Consider the following 17396-nt stretch of genomic DNA (forward strand, 5'->3'; position numbering starts at 1 on the left):
CACGGCGGATCAAAATAGCGCCGATGCCGAGGAACTTTTTTTGTATTCGATGCGGCCAGACGAAAAAAGTTGCAGCACAGCTTGCTCGTCAACGGCACTGGCTGTCCGATTCATCACTATGGTGGCAACAGGTTCACGAGCCAAGCCAGTCAAGCGCTTGAAAAAGGGCACCGAAACCACCAAATCGCACCGATTCGAGCCCTTCTCGCAGCGCATCGCGAAGCTCAAAATCGACCCGATCCACCGCGTGCGCCGGGCGAGCTTTGGCGAAGATGAAGACGAGACGTCCTCTTATTTCCGGTCCGCCCTCGACCACTGGGCCGAGATGAACCTATCAGACAATTTCACACAATTCACACGGCGGGTCAATCTTCTCTCTGAGAGTCTTGCGCAGATCCTGTACCACGAAGAGAAAATCATGAGTCTGCTGGTGGAGTTTATTGAGAAGAGGGACCAACTATGCCTGGAGCCGCTGATGAGCTTGCTCGCACAATTTGCGCGGGACTTGGGGGTTCGATTCGAGAAACATTTCTCTGCGGCAGTGACACTAGTGGCGTCGGTTGCCGCGACGCACGCCGACGTCGAGGTGGTCGAGTGGAGCTTCACTTGTCTTGCATGGATCTTCAAATTCCTCTCGCGTCTGTTAGTCCCGGATTTGCGACAGTTGCTCACTATCATGACTCCATACCTCGGCAAAGAACGCCAGAAACCGTTCGTTGCTCGGTTCGCCGCCGAGTCGATGTCGTTTCTGATCCGCAAGGCTGGCCTTGTGTACTACAAAAATAAGGCTCCACTTGAAAACGCCGTATCCTTTTTGTTCGACGACATTTCAAAAGCGGCGGATGACTCGAAGAATGTGGAGACTTACAAGGAGGGGTTGATGAGCATGTATGCCGATGCTATCAAGGGTGTCAACAATGGTATTCACTCCAACGGCACCGATATTCTCCATTGTGTTCTGGACAAAATTCCTCCATCCCATGAAAATCGCGAAGCACCAGCGGAGGTTGCTTATGGCCTGGTGGTCAATCTCATCCACCACACAACCCCCGACACTTTTGGGCCTCTCCTTGATACGGTCAAGGTCTATATAGAAGCTCGTTCCAAGGAAAGCAAGAACGAGAACCTTCCAGAGTGTTGCCATTTGATCTTTCTGAGCGTGGCCACTCGCAAAGCATCCCGAGTTAAGGACTGGAAGGCCATCCACCAAATCCTAATCTCTCTGCTTCAGCAAATGTCGGTATCGCTTGACAAGTACTCCGACGCAGCTCCACAGCTTCTTGCAACAGTTGCGTATGCTCTGCAAATGTCGCCAATGAATGAGCTGTTACCATCCTTGCGTTCCCTCATGGACCTGGTGTCCACGGGCCCTCTCTCGAAATACTTCTTGTTCTTCTGTACGACATTTTCGGAGTGGGGATCGGAGCGATTCCAGAGCTTGTTGCTTTCTTACTTTCAAAAATTTATCAACTCGTCCTGGCAAGAGCGAGAATGGGAGACGTGCTTGACTCTTCTTTGTCTGAACCAAGCTGGTTGTATCACCCCGGAATCTTCGAAACCCGGTTATCTTTCTTGTCCAAACGCCTTCAAGTCTCAAATCCAAAAGTCACTGAAATTCCCCACGAACGATGAATGCGGATTAAATGCGTTGGTGAAGCTTCCCAAAGCTATATCTATGTTCGCAGACCCAGATACCCTATCTGAAATGGTCCAAAACTTGCATGACAGCCTTGAATGCGCTCTCCGGGAGGCCGCAGATACCAACACTAGACAAACCGATGGCCTGACCTTCTTCATTGGACAAGGTTTCAAGACCTATGTCGAACTTGCAGTTCAAGCCGGGGAGCTTGACTCTGGTCTCTTGGACTCGATTCTCGCGGCTGCGGCGAATTTCTCTCGCTTGCCCCTCTTCTTGGAGGGCGTGCTTGCTTTCATCTCTTCTTACCCCCGACACTTCCGACTTAGAGAAACCCACACTCGAGGACTTTGTCCGCGACTTGATTCTTAACCTGGCCAGCCCATCGCATAGGCTGCGACTAGTTTCTCTTCAAATCCTCCAGGAATTGATTGTCCGCATCCCCAAAGACGACCCCTCCCCTGTTGCCTTGGCGATTGAGATTGAAGAGAGTCCTCTGACGCTGCAAAGTGCAAGGTCTCTTTCAATGCATGTCCGAAAACTCGCTATCCTTTACCCACAAGTTGCCTCTCGCAAATGGATGCCCACTCTAATTCCCTATTTCTGTTTCGGTCTCTTCTCCAAGAAGCTGGCTCCGCTGTGGGATGACTCTGCTGCCGCTCTGAAAACCATCAGTGAGCACCCCGAAGGAGAGAAGATCATCTCGGATTTGTCTATCCAATGGCTGCAGGAGCAAGAATCCAGTGCCAGCGCATCGAGCGAAGATAATGTGGAGGAAGAAAACGAGAACTCTTATGTCTCAAGTCCTTTTGAATGCTTCAATGTTCGCAACGTTGAGGGCGTCATCACTGCTAGCTTGAAGACCATGGAGGATCCATACGGGCTCTTGTCGCGGCAGTTCAAAAAAGAGCATGCTGTCGCAACTCTTGTCCCCGCTTACCCTCGCAGCCAGGCATTGCGTGTGTTAAATGCCACCCCTGGTGTAGCCGAGAAGCGCTCGCGTCAACTTGTGCCACTATTTTTGTCGTGGGCACTACGCGATGACCAGGACGATGTCCCTTCCAGCAATGATACCAAGGTTGAAAATGCTGAAATGGATCACAAGACCAATCCTTGGGGTTTCCGTGACCGGCTAGCCATGCTTGCTCTGTTTGGACAGTTTTTGAATCCCAGAGTCCTTTACAAGGCCCCCGAAGTCCATAACGCAGTGCTAGGACTCTTGTGCCATGGAAACTCTGAGATTCAAAAAGCCACGCTCAAGGTTCTCTTCACCTGGAAAAACCCGCATGTTCTGCCGTACCAAGAAAATCTCCTCAATATCTTGGATGAATCCAGATTCAAGGATGAGCTTGCAGTTTTCGTGCATGTTGGTGGAGAAGACAGTTTGATCGAACAGGAACACCGCCCTGTTTTGTTGCCTGTGCTTCTCCGACTGCTTTATGGTCGAATGATCTCGAAGGCAGGTGCAAGCGCAGGCCAAGCCGGTCAGGCTGGAAGGCGGAAAGCTATTCTGCGGACTCTGTCTCATCTTTCTGAAGAAGACTTTGGGCTTTTCATGCAACTCTCGTTTGGGCCTCTTGAAGCCCACATCGTCAAGAATAATACGCCTGATCTGACTGTGCTCTTGGAAGAGCTGACTAGCCCAAGAAGGCAGCTTGGTTTGCTCAAAATGATCGACACGGTCTTTGAAACTCTTCAAAGCCGTATGACTCCTTACGCAGAGAAAGCGATGAATGTCATTATTTACTGCTTGGTGCGTGCCTGTCGGGCTATTTACGATGAGAGCAGTGCAATCTATGTGGACCGGAAGGATGAACGCCTCTTGGCCGTCTACCAGAACATTCGGCAGACGTGTATCCGCTGTCTCAACCTGGTATTCTCGATCTCACCGGACCAGGACTGGACCCCGTACGTCCGTATCATCTTCGACGAAATGATCAACAGCAGGCTTGAGCAATTCCCTATCGAGACAGCACAAGGTGTCTCGGGACTGCTGCGACTGTTCCATACCTGGGCTTCTACACCGAGGTCAACATGGTACCTTGTTCAGCACAATGATGCAGTTTTGACCAAAGTGATCGATTGTCTTGGAGTCGAATCAGCACGCGATGAAGTCAAAATCTTTGTCTTGGATGAAGTTATCGTACCCTTGGTTGAGCTTTCCAGTGGAAAGAAGCTGCAGGAGGATGAAGAAATGCCGGATTTCCCAGCGGAGCAAATTCGTTCCGAAGTTCTTGGTCCCTATCTGGAGCATGCTCTCTCCCACCTCAGCCCTCTTTTAAAGAGAGGCCCCTCGAAGCCTGTTTTGTTTTCGGGAGTAAACGCCTTGTCTCTAATCGCACCTTGTGTTGAGTCTTCTCGGGAAACCTCTAGCCTTATCAGCATAGCAACCTATCTGCTCCGACAGCCTGCGGACCGTGTCAGCCCTAAAACCAAATCCGGCCTGTTACGCATTCTCGAGCACTTCTTACCTCTATACAAACCCCAAGAAGATGCTGTGCTTTTTAATCAAGTGTTCGATGCTGTTTGTTCCACATTTGACTATTTCAAAGACGACGCAAACCGAGAAGTGCTGGCAAGGGTCTTTGCTGCTCTTGCCACCCACGACGAGCAGCTCACGGGCGTGGCTGAACTATGTGCTGATCTGAACTCCCGCTCCACCAAGAGGCTTGAACCCGATTACGAGCGACGTCTGCAGGCTTTCACAAAGATCAACGAGGAACTGTCCCACACACTGAATGCCAAGCAGTGGCGGCCTCTCCTTTTCAATATGCTCTTTTATGTCAAGGATGAAGAAGAGCTTGCCATCAGATCGAGCGCATCGTTTGGCTTGAGACGCTTTATTGATAAGGCGACTGCCGAAGAAAGCGCTGATGAATTCGAAGCTTTGGTGACTGACGTCCTTCTCCCTTCGCTGCAATACGGAATACGGCAGAGATCTGAACTCATTCGGTCCGAAATTGTCTCTGTCCTTGGATACTTTGTCCGGCTCAACCCCACCAGATCATCAGTGCAAGACATGCATGTGCTTCTTGTCGGTGATGATGAAGAAGCGTCTTTCTTTAGCAACATTCTTCACATTCAGCAGCACCGCCGGCTCCGAGCTTTGCGACGTCTGGCTGGAGAGGCAGCCAAGGGCGGCATCCAGTCCTCCAACTTGGGAGCTGTCTTCATTCCCCTGATTGAGCATTTTGTGTTCGAGGAGGCCGCGGATGAAAACGCACACAATCTGATCGCTGAAGCTGTTTCCACCATTGGTGCGCTCGCGGAATGGCTGGAGTGGAGCCAGTTCCGGGCAAATTTCCGTCGATATCGCAGTTACATGCAAAGCAAGCCCGAGATGGAGAAAAACATCCTGAGATTGCTGGGACGGATGTCTGATGCGCTCTCCAGTGCTATGAATCAAAAGAAAGAGACAGAAACCCCGGCCGATGAAGATGCTGACAAGATGGAGATCTCTGCGCCACCCAAGTCTGCGCTCGCCAAAACCGTTCCGTCTCTTGCCAAGGTCTCGACCGAGTTGACTACAAACTTCATTCCCTTCCTGACCAACTTCATTCATCACAAGAACGAGGCAGAGATGAGCTTGCGTTTGCCCGCCGCAGTCACTACAGTCAGACTACTCCAGATTCTCCCTGAGGCGGACATGGCTATTCGTTTACCGCCGGTTCTCTTGGATGTGTGCAGCATTCTTAAGAGTCGGGCTCAGGACTCCCGCGACACAGCACGGAAGACCCTCAACGAGATTGCCCTCTTACTGGGTCCAGTTTACTTCGGCTACATCTTGAAGGAGCTGCGGTTTACTCTCGCGCGAGGCTACCAGCTTCACGTTCTTTCCTTCACTGTACACTCCATTCTCGTGATAACTACAGATCACTTCAAGCAAGGTGATTTGGATTATTGTCTGGCAGATCTAGTCGCTGTCGTGATGGACGATATCTTCGGCACAGTTGGCCAGGAGAAGGATGCCGAAGACTATGTCAGCAAGATGAAGGAAGTGAAGAGCAGCAAGAGTTTTGACTCCATGGAGCTTCTCGCGAAGAATGCCACTATACGCCACCTGTCGAATCTTGTTCGGCCTCTGCAGTCCCTTCTGCGGGAGAAGCTCAATTCCCACATTGTCAAGAAGATCGACGAGCTCATGAGACGAATCGGCATAGGTCTCCTGAGAAATCCTGGCGCTGAAAGTCGGGAACTGTTGGTGTTTTGTTACGAAGTTATCAAGGAATCGTACCAGGATCACAACCCGAGTGACAAGCAAGCTGCTCCAAAGCCCGAGTCAGAGGAGCGCTTCCTGGTGAAGCTGCAAGGAGCCAAGCGCGGCGAGAAACGCGGTACGACCTCGTCCCACGTTTACAAACTTACTCGATTCGCGCTCGATGTTCTTCGTGCGATTTTGAACAAGTTCGGCTCGCTGTTGACGGCGCAGAATCTTTCTGGCTTCCTACCCATCATCGGCGATGCATTGGTCCAGGCCCATGAGGAGGTGAAAATCTCTGCACTTCGGCTGTTGTCTACGATCATCAAGCTCCCACTGCCAGAACTCGACCAGAACTCGCATGTGTATTTCACTGAAGCTGTGAAGATTGTCAAGGAGTCGCCAAGCACCAACACCGAAGCGTCCCAAGCATCGCTCAAATTGATCTCGGCTATGCTGCGTGAACGGAAGAACACGAAGCTTCGTGACGGACACCTTGCGTACCTGCTCCAACGCCTGACATCTGACATCGAAGAACCGGATCGGCAAGGCGTGACGTTTAACTTCATCCGAGCCGTCATGTCGCGAAAGTTCGTGGTGCCGGAGATCTACGAACTCGCGGACCACGTTGCAACAATGATGGTGACGAATCAAACTCGATCTGCGCGGGATCTCGCTCGGGGTGTCTACGTCCATTTCTTGACCGAGTATCCGCAGGCCAAAAACAGGTGGACAAAGCAGCTTGGGTTCCTCGCCAAGAATTTAGACTACAAGCACCAGGAAGGACGACAGTCGGTTATGGAGGCCGTTCACATGTTGCTCTCCAAGACCGGTCCCCAGTTGGCGCAGGACATCATCAGCACTTTCTTCTTGCCTGTTGTTCTGGCCATGGCCAACGACGACTCATCCGAGTGCCGCGAGCTCGCGGGTGCCTTGCTGGGAGAGCTCTACAACCGGGCAGATCGGGAGCAGATGAAGACTATCCTCAGCCCACTCCGGTCATGGATGGAGCAACCCGATAATATGGCCCTGGGTAGTATCGGGCTGCAAGCCATGCGGATTTACTTCGAAGCTGAAGAAACCGAGAAAGAGAAGGAGGCGCGATTTGTCATCGGCATCCTCCCTGGTCTGATGCAGCCGTTCCTCAACGATCACGAGAACGGCAACTGGGAAACTCTTTATTTCGCCTTGCAGCTGTTTACAAAGCTGTGCAAGACGGTTCCCGGGCTTGCCCTGAGCCCAAGCTGTGGTTCTATCTGGACGGCGATCCGGGAGTCATTGTTTTTCCCTCATACGTGGGTCAAAACCTGCGCTGCAAACCTTGTCGGCATGTGGCTGGCGGATGTAGCCAAGCATAATGCCACGACAGGTTACAGCTCGATTCCTCTGGCAGGAAGTTCAGGTCTGGCTCTAGACAAAGATGCCATGCTCCAGCTTCTTCGTGCCAGTCTTCGCTGTCTGCGCACGCCGGGCATCACTGAGGACCTCGCCATGCAGAATGTGCGGAACCTCGTTTTCCTCGGACGGTGCTGTGCGCAAAATGATCTGGAACTCCCCAAGCTGGGGGCCGAGGATGCCGACTCTGACGGGGGTGAAGACGAGGACGAAGACGAAGACGCGGGTAGCGAAGTCAATGGAGAACTGAACGGCGAGACGAAAACCGCCAACAACCCCAGGTCCGCCATCCATTACATCTTCAAACAAATCTCCTCTCTTTTGCGCCGCGAAACCCTCTCGACGCGGGCACACGCCCTCGTCCCCAAGACCGCGTCTATTGGCCTTCTTGCCGCGCTTGTGCGCCACCTCGAGGCAGAGCAGATCCACCCTTCGCTCTCTGTCATCCTCCTCCCGCTGCAGCACCTGACCGACTCGTCCATCCCCGCCCCGCGCTCCTCGGACGAGACCTTCCAGAATACATACAAATCCCTGGTCTCAAACTGCCACGAGGTTCTAGATCTCCTGCAGAAGAAGCTCGGCACCACCGAGTATGTGGTCCAAATGAGTCGGGTCCAGGAAACGATCAAGGAGCGCCGCGAGGGCAGACGCATCAAGCGTCGTATCGAGGCTGTGGCTGATCCGGAACAGTACGGTCGCGACAAGAAGAGGAGGAATGATCGCAAGAAAGACAAGCGCCGAGAGAAGGGATTGGAGCACCGCGGGAAGAGACGCGGTTGGTGAGCACTGCCAAGTACTCACAATCTGCATTTTATGAATGATTTGTTTGGCATATCAAAATCGGCGTTCGGTGGGCAAAAATAGACTTGATGCAGCGTGTATATACCTCAGATCAGAATGATTTCTCTTGTACAAGATGGCAGGGCAAGGCTATTGAGTAGATCTACCTCAGTAGACCTTTTTTGTACATTTATTTTGTTTCTAGTATACAAAACCTTTGATACTATTGTTACATGGGGGAAGTATGCAGGACAGGACATCTGCGATGTATACCCCCGAAGATCCCTTTCCGTCTCGCCTGCCTGGATCCTGCCAGAGTGGAGAGTAACCATCGAAGCACAGAGAATAAAGCTCCGACTCAATCGGGTCCATCTTATGCGCCAGGGAAAAAAAAGCGAAATCCAACCCCAATATCCAAATTTCAGGATTGACCATTGCCAGACGAGCCCAGTTTCTCACCCCCTCCAAATCAAAACTCTTAACCGTGCCATCATCCCAAAACTCCATATTGCCATCCGTGTAGCCATGTGTCAGGGTCTGGCCCTTCTCCTGCAAGATATCTTCCAGAGTAGTCTTCTTATCAAAGAAGATGCCAAGGTGATCACTCATGACATGGCGCGACTGGCATGAAGGGCACTGAATCAGAACTGTGCCACGGTGGTAGCCCTGCTTAGACATGCGGTGCGTAGAGCGGTGACCACATGGCTTGCAGGTAAATGCGATGCAGTAGGCCTCTTCGTTCTTGCGGCGCTCTTCATTGGCTTTTTCTCGCTCAGCGTCGGTTTCCGTTTGGCCACTGGGTTTCTCTGTGAGAGGGCGGGATGGAGATGAAGTAGAGTTTTGGCGGACAAAGTGTGTTTGGGTGAGGATGCGCGCTGGTCGTGGCAGAGGTGAGGCCGAGTTGAGAGATCGCGAGCTGAAGAGCCGTGTTGAGAAGAAACGGGAGGAGGGGATGCGAGTAGAAATAGTAGAGACCGACAGGGGTGTGTGTGCGAGGGCACCGAGAATAGGCCGCAGGCCCTGTGATGCGATAGGGCGCATAGTGGCTTTCTTTAGGTGGTAAAAGTCGGAGTAGAAAAAGTGACGGTTCGGCGGTACGGATAACAGATAAGATCCAAACAAAAGGATTAATCCACGTCCTCAAACAACCACAGTCAGAATTTCAGAATTCACAGGACACAAGTTGCAGGAAGCTGCAAGTTGCAAGAAGTTGAGGTTCGCTCAAATCCAGTCGGCGGCGAACAGCTGGAGCCGGAATTACTAAAACTCCGAGGGTCCTCCGCGGAAGAGGAACAACTGCCTTGACATTCTCTTCTGCTGCGAGCTTGACTCCGACTGGTCTTTTTCTTGTGTCGTGAGCATCATGGCTGCAATGAGGGCTCGGAACAAGATTCGAGCCCCTCGAAGGGTATGTGGCGGTGGTCCGGATCTATGACAATGTTGATGCACTGACCCTCGACCTTAGGGCTTCTCGTCTGTCAAAGTCGATGACTTTGAATCCACCTGGAATGTGCTCTCGTCCTCGTTAATTGAAATCAACACGAAAAATGCCTCCTCACTCTCCTTCGAAGAACTCTACCGGAATGCATACAAGATTGTGTTGATGATGCGGGGTGATGAGCTCTACGAGCGAGTCAAGCAACTGGAGCAGGGTTGGCTGCAGGACCATGTCCGGAAGCGCATTACGGGGTCAATTTCATCGAGCCTTGTGCGGACACAGGTGCCAGCCGATGCGCAAGATCAGTCGAACGAGAGGCGAGCGGCGGGGGAGAAGTTCTTGGCCTCGTTTAAGGAGGCATGGGAGGACCATCAGCTGTGCATGGGCATGATTACGGATGTCCTGATGTATATGGTAAGGTTGGGGTGTGTTTTGGCCGCTGGATATATTACTCATACTTTCCGGCGCAGGACCGCATCATTTCCGCAGACCGCACCAAGCCCTCGATATACGTCGTGTCCATGGCGCTCTTTCGAGATTATGTCCTCCGGTCCTCCGCGCGTGCAGATCCGCCGACCACCGTGGCAGACGTTCTTGAGTCAACTGTTTTATTTATGATTCAACTGGAACGCGCTGGTCACATTATTGAACGGCCACTGATTCGGCATTGTATTCAGATGCTGGAGGGGCTATATGAAACTATTACGGAAGAAGAAAGCTCGAAGCTCTACCTGACTGTGTTTGAACCAGCGTTCCTGAAAACAAGCAAAGAGTTCTATCAGGCCGAGGGACGGCGGCTGCTGGAGACAGGAGACGCGGCGGCATTCTGTCGGGTTTCATCCCAGCGGATTGCCGAAGAGAAAGAACGCTGCCGGTACACGCTGTCCATTATGACGGAGTCGAAAATTCTTGATTTGCTCGACGAGGAGCTGATCCGCAAGAATATTGAAGAGGTCGTCAAGCTCGAAGGAACAGGGGTCCGGCACATGTTGGATCATAATAATCTTGACGGATTGCGGAGTGTATACACCCTCAATGCGAGGGTGGACAAGAAGAAGGATGCTCTTATCCGGGTGGTTAACAAACGAATTGTCGAGCTGGGCACAGAGATCAATGCCTCGTCCATCGCACCGCCAGCAGAGAAAGATGCAGAGGGTGAAAAGAAGCCGGAGAAGGGCAAGGAGAAGGAAAGGCCCGTGAACCAGCAAACGGTGTCAGCGATTCGGTGGGTGGACGCCATTCTGGCTCTCAAGCGGCAGTTCGACAATGTCTGGGAGAAAGCATTCTTGTCCGATCAGACTCTGCAGGGTTCGATTATGGGCAGCTTTTCCGAGTTTATCAACTTGAATATGCGCAGCTCCGAGTATCTCTCCCTCTTCTTCGACGAGAACCTGAAGAAGGGCATCAAGGGCAAGACCGAGAGTGAGGTCGATGTTCTGTTGGATAACGGTATCACGCTCCTCCGGTATATCAAGGACAAGGACCTCTTCGAGACTTACTATAAGAAACATCTTTCGCGCCGACTCCTGATGAAGCGCTCTGCCAGTATGGATGCAGAGCGCCAGATGATCTCCAAGATGAAGATGGAGGTCGGCAACCAATTCACCCAGCGCATCGAGGCCATGTTCAAGGACATGACCGTCTCGGAGGATCTCACTGCGGGTTACAAGGAGCACATTAAACGCAGCGGCGATCCGGATTCGAAGCGAGTGGACCTGGAGATCAATGTCCTTACTAGCACAATGTGGCCGATGGAGATGATGGCTAACACGAAAGACGGCACGGTACAATTGCCGTGCATCTTCCCACGCGAAATCGACTCTCTCAAACAGAGCTTTGAGAAATTCTATCTGGACAAACACAGCGGTCGGAAACTGTCCTGGCAGGCCAGCATGGGCACCGCCGACATCCGCGCGACCTTCCAGCGCTCTTCCGGCAAAGTACAACGATACGAACTTAACGTGTCGACTTATGCCCTTGTGATCTTGCTCCTGTTCAACGATGTGCCCGACGGCGAGTCTCTCACCTACGATGACATCCAAGCCCGCACCCGGATTCCTGACCACGATCTCATCCGCAACCTCCAATCGCTCGCCGTCGCTCCCAAGACGCGGGTATTAAAGAAGGACCCCATGAGCAAGGATGTCAAGCCGACGGACCGCTTCTTTTTCAATCATGATTTCCAGAGCCCATTCATGAAGGTGCGCATTGGCGTAGTCAGCGGCGGTGCAAACAAGGTCGAGAACCAGGATCAACGCAAGGAGACCGAGAAGAAGATGAACGAAGAGCGCGGCGGCAGCATCGAGGCTGCTATTGTGCGGATCATGAAGTCAGCTTCGTCCCTCCTCCACCTTCCCATCTTGGTGTGTATATGTATAGTATCCACTAACATCTCTCTAGGCAACGCAAGAAGCTTGTCCACTCGCAACTCATGACAGAAGTGCTCGCGCAATTGTCTGTCCGCTTCGTACCCGATGTCAACATGATCAAGCGTCGCATCGAGAGCCTGATCGACCGCGAGTACCTCGAGCGTGTATCGGAAGAACCGCCAACCTACGGATACGTGGCGTAGAAGCGGCCACACTCGGACAGGATCGGTCTTCTTTTCTTTTACGTTATGACCATGACCTCGGCGGTTCTGCATGCTTGTCTTTTTTATTTTCCGTTTCTCTTTATCTTTGAGCTTAGCGAAAGGCGTCTTCAAAAACGGGCGGTTGCGTTGACATGTCCATAGAACCAACGTCCTTGGCGGGTTGTGTTTTCTTTCTTGCTTCTGCTAGGTTCCTACTTAGGCGTGGAATGGGGGGACTGGACTGCATAGCTGGAGCTCGCTCTCACACTGGAGAGACGAGCACGAATGAAGACGAGTAAAATGAGCATCTCTATACACCTTCCCGCCTTTCCCGCCTTCCCAGCCGCCATAGAGTATAAAACGCCGAAGAATGCGCCGACCGAACAGTAGAACGGGAGAACAAGAAGAGAAAATGCAAAATGCAAAATGCTTCGAAAGACCAGAGTGAACCTTCGCAAGACCAAGATAAAATCCAAAGAGGAAGAGAAAAGAGAGATTTCAAAGTAACTCAACCTCCCCCTTTCCCACGCCCTCCGCACCCCCTCCCACCGCACAACCCAGACATCACCCATACGCATAGTAACGCCAATCTCCTCTTCGTCATCATCCTCCATCCCATCAGCATCAGCAGTCCCAACAGCAACAGGCACCTCCACCCCAAGACACCGCACAAAAACAACCTCCCTAGTCTCAGGCGCCTGGATCATACTCGTGCCACCAGCATTATCATCCAGCCGCCTTAACTGGCGCGGAAACGCGCCCAGAAACGAGCCCGCGTAGTGCCCCGCCAGCAGCGACTGGTGCGCGTGCAGGAAGGCGGCTTCGGGCTGGGAGAGCGGGGTTGGGTCGGAGACGGCAGAGATGTCGGGGACGGAGTCTTGGGGGTGGAGGTTTTGGGTGGATGCTTGTGAAGAAGAAGTTGTGGTTTGCGTGGGTTGGGAAGAAGAAGAGGCTAGGAGTGGGTTTTTGTTGCGCGAGGCTAGTTGGACGAGGTAGTGCATGCTGTGTTTTGAGAGTTTTGAGAGACGTTGGCGGAGGAGACTTCGGAGGAGGTATTGGGTGCGCGCGAGGTCGGTTTGCAGGATTGAGAGGCGGAGGTTGAGGTTGGGGTTGTGCGTGGTGGTGGTAGTGATGCTGGAGTCTGTGTCTGCGGAGGAGGCGGCTAGGTCTTCGATTGTTTCGATCTGGAATAATACAAGGTGTTAATGTCTCAATTGCCTATTTCCAATTGATCAATCTCATATGGATACGATGCTTCCCTCTCACCTGTCTCCGCACCCGCTCCATCATCCGCTCCATCAGTGGCACCGGCCACGGCAGCACTTCCGACACCGCGCGCTCTGCCACCCAGAACCGCGTGAGGAGCTGGTGGTCCAGCGCGGCAGACTCCGGGCTGGCGCCGGCACCGCGGTCGACCGAGGCGAGGATGTCGTCGATGTCCATGGGCCTGGGTGGTTCTCTCGGTCGATCGCGTGGGAAAACAACGCGGAGGGGTGGAGATCTGCTCTGCTCCTGGGCGGAGAGGAAAGTGCCTGGGGCATCAAGGTTGACTACATCGAGACTTGAGATGGTTCTTTCTTGCCATAGTCTTTGTAATGATTGAAAGAATCAAATTGGCGAATTTTTAGGCATGAAATTATTGGGCGAAACTACTATATGAGCAAACATCTGTCGAGGTGCATGGTATACCATCTGCCGATCTGACCGAGACCCTTTGGTCTACTTGAATTCAAAATGAGCTAAAACGAGCCAGTGCAATATCTAGAGTCTTTTGTCCATGCCAAATCAGACATATTACTGTATTGATAATGCATTATGCTTAAATATGTCATTAGAATCGAGCACTGTACGCGTAGAGACCCATCCCGATCTCAGCTTGTCCCGAAAATGCAAAGCATCGTGTATGATCCAGTCCCATGTGAGGACCTGTCAAACCCAAAAATGAAATAAAATCAGAGTGAAAATAATCCTCACCTCCATCCAAGAGATAACGCCGCACACCCCATGGCATCCCATCGCGTCCACAACGGGAAAATCGAATCACCCAGAACACCGATTGACTTTCGTCTTCCAAGCTGGATCATTACATTGGTAGCCTGATGTGTCTTTCTTCTTCTTCTTCTTCTCCCTCTTTTCTTTTCTTTTCTTTTTCATTTTGTTGATAACATTCATGCCTTGTTGTTCGGAGGCGGACCCGGTGGCGGCGCATAGGGATGAGCACCCTGCGCGTAGGCATTCGGCGGCGACTGCAATTCGATGCCCTGTGGCTGCGGGGGCTGCTGCGGCGCGGCACCAAAGTAGCCGTAGGATTGCGGGTTCGCGGAGTACTGGGGCGGCGGTTGCGCCTGGTAGTACGGGTCTCCGTAGTAGGGCTGCTGGTACTGGGGCTGGCCTGGCGGCGGAGGACCAGGCGGCGGCGCCATCCAGCCGGTTCCGGTGATAGGGCGGGCGCCGTGACGGCGACGACGACGGGCATTGAAGCACCTACAGCGGAAGGGGTTAGCCACCAAAGAAAGAAAGGGGGAAAAAAGTCGTTCAAAAAAGAATGTCATGTGAAAGGGGGTGGTGATAAAGAGTACTCACGCGAAGCCGAAGAATATAATAAAGGCTACACCGACAATGACGGCAAAGGCGACCCAGCGACCCCATTCATTCCAGGAGGAGCCTCTGCAGTCATTACTGTAGCCGTAGCCGCTGCAGAGTTGGTTATTATGGATTTTGCCGGAAACGACCGAGGTGAAGGATCCCTAGGGTCAAGGGAGCTTGATCGGTACACGGTACATACCAGTAGTATCGAGGGAAAAGGGCAGCCATAGCTGATGGAACAGATGGATAATAGCAAGAGCTGAGGATGATGGGAGAAGGGAAATGGCAAGAGACGGACGCCAAATATGAATCGGAAAAAGGTGGCTGAGGCGGAGCTTTGCAAGGACGTCAACGGTGGGTCTGGCTTGGCGCTAGGCTGCAGTTTGTTTGCCTCGGATATTCAGTATAATTCGATATCGTTGATGTATAAGCAGAGAGGGTGAAAGAAGGCAAATTCAAAGAGGAATGGAGAGAGAGAGAGAGAGACAATCCAGTCAGATATTCTCATAAATCCAGTAGAGACGATCATTTCGCAAAGGCCGTGAGATGGGTGGGGCACAGGGCTGAGTGCCATTCTCTTTAATCTATTATTGTTCATATTGGTATTATATTATTAGTAAATTAAATAAATAGTTGGTTATATCCTTTGCCTCGGGTAATTCCTACTAGTGAGATCTAATTAATTATAAAATCATCTATGACCCTCTAGACACGATATAGCCTCACTAACCTACCCAGTAGAAGATCTAAATGACCTACTTACCAGGCAAATACCCGATCAATAAAAACTCCACGATTTCTCATTGAATTGAAATTTAAAGGATACATTCAAGCCAAACAGACTTAGACTTAGCATCATCTGTTCATGTACTTCAATGCCGCTTCGATCTGCATGCGTTGGCACTGATGTGTTGGCATTGGTCCGTGTGTCTTATATGTACGCCTGCCCCTCCAGATCAATTCTTCCTCTAACCATATCTTCAACTGAATCTCAGAATTCCATTTAATTCTTGGGCTAAATCACAGAAACAACAAAAATCAGAGACGCCGATCCCATCATCATCATCGTGACATCCGAGGCTGCGAGCCAACACGCTAGAGTCTACAGGATATAAACACCAAAATGACACACAAAAAAAAAAAAAAAAAAAAAAAAAAAGAAAAAGAAAAAGAAAAAGAAAAAGAAAAGAGAAAATGGTTGAACAATATCAGGTGGGAGTGAGTCTCCCATCAAAATGACGAGGCTCATCGACTGGCGCGGGCGATCAGCCAGTGGAGGACGGCGTCGAGATTCGTCTCCTCCTTGGCGCTGATGCCATAGCAGCTGACTTCACGGTGGGTGATGGATTTCAAATCCATTGCCTCAATCAGCTCATCCACCGACAGCTTACTGGGCAGATCTGACTTGTTCCCCAGCACCAGGAGGGGGATGCTGTCCAGAGTGGGCTTGGTCACTAGCTCGTGCAGCTCCTCCGTCGCCACCGGCAGTGCCGCCCGATCAGCGGCGTCTACGATATACCTAGATCCAGAGATGAGTAATGTCGTTCAGTTTATCCTCTCAGGGACTCTTACACAATAGCGTTGACACCCCGGCAATACCGCTCCCACATCGGCCGAAACCGTGGCTGTCCGCCCAGGTCCCAGCTATACCAGATCCCAACATGTTAGCGATGCCCATCAAAACAAAACCACAGAACATGAAATTGACAAATCATACCATTTCAAGGTCACATGGCCCTTTTGGACTCGCTTCGTGTTGAAGCCGATGGTCGGGATGGAGCTGCAGGTGTGTGAGCGGGTATCGGGAGACCTCCACGGACCCGGGACTTACTCGATCGTGAACTCCCCGCCCTACACAACGTGATCAGCGATGTCAGACTCAAGGAGACAGCAAGTGCAACAGCTCTTGAAGAATAGCCAACTTACAGCCAGGACTCGCAGCAGGGAGGACTTGCCAGCATTCTGCAGGCCGATCATCGTGACATCCATCTCGGTTGCCCTGCAGGAAGTCGGGGTGTTTTTAGCACGAGACGGGCCGGGGGTCTCCCGAGAACCAGGAAACACAGTTCATGGCCCACTTACCAGAACATCCTCAGGAGCCAGTCATAGATGGTGCGGAAGATCCCGGCCATGCTGGATCTGGCAGGGCGATTACAAGGTGGTTCAAGAGGTCTGAAGGAAAACAAGAAAGGAGCCTGAGAGGAAAGAAAGCAAAACCCACACACAGTAAAATCCAAAAAGACCTGGCTGCCCGCAGCGAAGGATTACACTTGGAAGAGGATTGTGGGCAACGCTCAGGATGACAAAAGATAAGTGGGGTCGCTGGAGCACACCCCCAGGCCAGAAATCAAGATCGTCGAAAAAAAGAAAAACTTCTTCTGAGCTGAATAAGAAAGAGAAAGAAAGAAAAAGCAAAGACAATAGAGAAAAAAGAAAGAAAAAGAGAAATAAAAAGAAAAAGAAAGGCCCCTTTGTGATCCCCCAATATTTAAACCGACTGTGACGGGGTTGAGGACTGTCAGAACAACTTGGAATTCGAACATTCTGATCGACGGGCACACATGACCGTTGAGGGGCGCTTAGGCTCCATGTGGATGCCGCAGTCACTGCGCGTAGAATATCTGCCCGGGTCAACTGCTGTGCGCGCCGGGGGCTGTTTTATTGATTGGAGATGAATTGATGTTGTTTAGGCAGCCTTGACATGGGAGTTAGGCAGAAACAGAAAAGTGCATGAAGCAGCTCAGGTTTGACCAGACATCTCCTGGATGGATGTGGTTGCAATGTCAAGTCC

The 17396-nt window shown here is 51.7% G+C and overlaps 6 protein-coding genes across 6 annotated transcripts; 2 read left to right on the forward strand and 4 right to left on the reverse strand.

Moving 5' to 3' along the window:
- Positions 1–118: 118 nt before the first annotated feature.
- Positions 119–8012, forward strand: NUU61_003844 (uncharacterized protein; the record flags this gene model as incomplete). The annotated part of the gene is made up of 2 exons (XM_056654426.1): positions 119–1921; positions 1968–8012. The coding sequence occupies 2 exons, from the start codon at positions 119–121 to the stop codon at positions 8010–8012; spliced, it is 7848 nt and encodes a 2615-aa protein (XP_056512453.1).
- Positions 8013–8210: 198 nt separating this feature from the next.
- On the reverse strand, positions 8211–9050 carry NUU61_003845 (DNL-type zinc finger protein; the record flags this gene model as incomplete). Its single annotated transcript, XM_056654427.1, has 1 exon — positions 8211–9050. The coding sequence occupies one exon, from the start codon at positions 9048–9050 to the stop codon at positions 8211–8213; it is 840 nt and encodes a 279-aa protein (XP_056512454.1).
- Positions 9051–9372: 322 nt separating this feature from the next.
- Positions 9373–12019, forward strand: NUU61_003846 (cullin family protein; the record flags this gene model as incomplete). Its single annotated transcript, XM_056654428.1, has 4 exons — positions 9373–9417; positions 9475–9861; positions 9918–11776; positions 11848–12019. The coding sequence occupies 4 exons, from the start codon at positions 9373–9375 to the stop codon at positions 12017–12019; spliced, it is 2463 nt and encodes an 820-aa protein (XP_056512455.1).
- A 216-nt stretch (positions 12020–12235) lies between these two features.
- On the reverse strand, positions 12236–13462 carry sld5 (putative GINS DNA replication complex subunit Sld5; the record flags this gene model as incomplete). The annotated part of the gene is made up of 3 exons (XM_056654429.1): positions 12236–12286; positions 12559–13203; positions 13286–13462. 3 exons carry the CDS (start codon positions 13460–13462, stop codon positions 12236–12238), a joined length of 873 nt encoding a protein of 290 aa, XP_056512456.1.
- Positions 13463–14187: 725 nt separating this feature from the next.
- NUU61_003848 (resistance to Congo red protein) lies at positions 14188–14833 on the reverse strand (the record flags this gene model as incomplete). The annotated part of the gene is made up of 3 exons (XM_056654430.1): positions 14188–14503; positions 14603–14713; positions 14805–14833. 3 exons carry the CDS (start codon positions 14831–14833, stop codon positions 14188–14190), a joined length of 456 nt encoding a protein of 151 aa, XP_056512457.1.
- A 1017-nt stretch (positions 14834–15850) lies between these two features.
- On the reverse strand, positions 15851–16737 carry NUU61_003849 (ADP-ribosylation factor-like protein; the record flags this gene model as incomplete). The annotated part of the gene is made up of 6 exons (XM_056654431.1): positions 15851–16124; positions 16178–16249; positions 16323–16385; positions 16437–16456; positions 16532–16604; positions 16688–16737. 6 exons carry the CDS (start codon positions 16735–16737, stop codon positions 15851–15853), a joined length of 552 nt encoding a protein of 183 aa, XP_056512458.1.
- Between the last annotated feature and the right edge of the window lie 659 nt (positions 16738–17396).

This window comes from Penicillium alfredii, assembly GCF_028826965.1.
Source record: "Penicillium alfredii strain IBT 34128 chromosome Unknown utg000005l_segment0_segment0, whole genome shotgun sequence".
NCBI classification, from domain to species: domain Eukaryota; kingdom Fungi; phylum Ascomycota; class Eurotiomycetes; order Eurotiales; family Aspergillaceae; genus Penicillium; species Penicillium alfredii.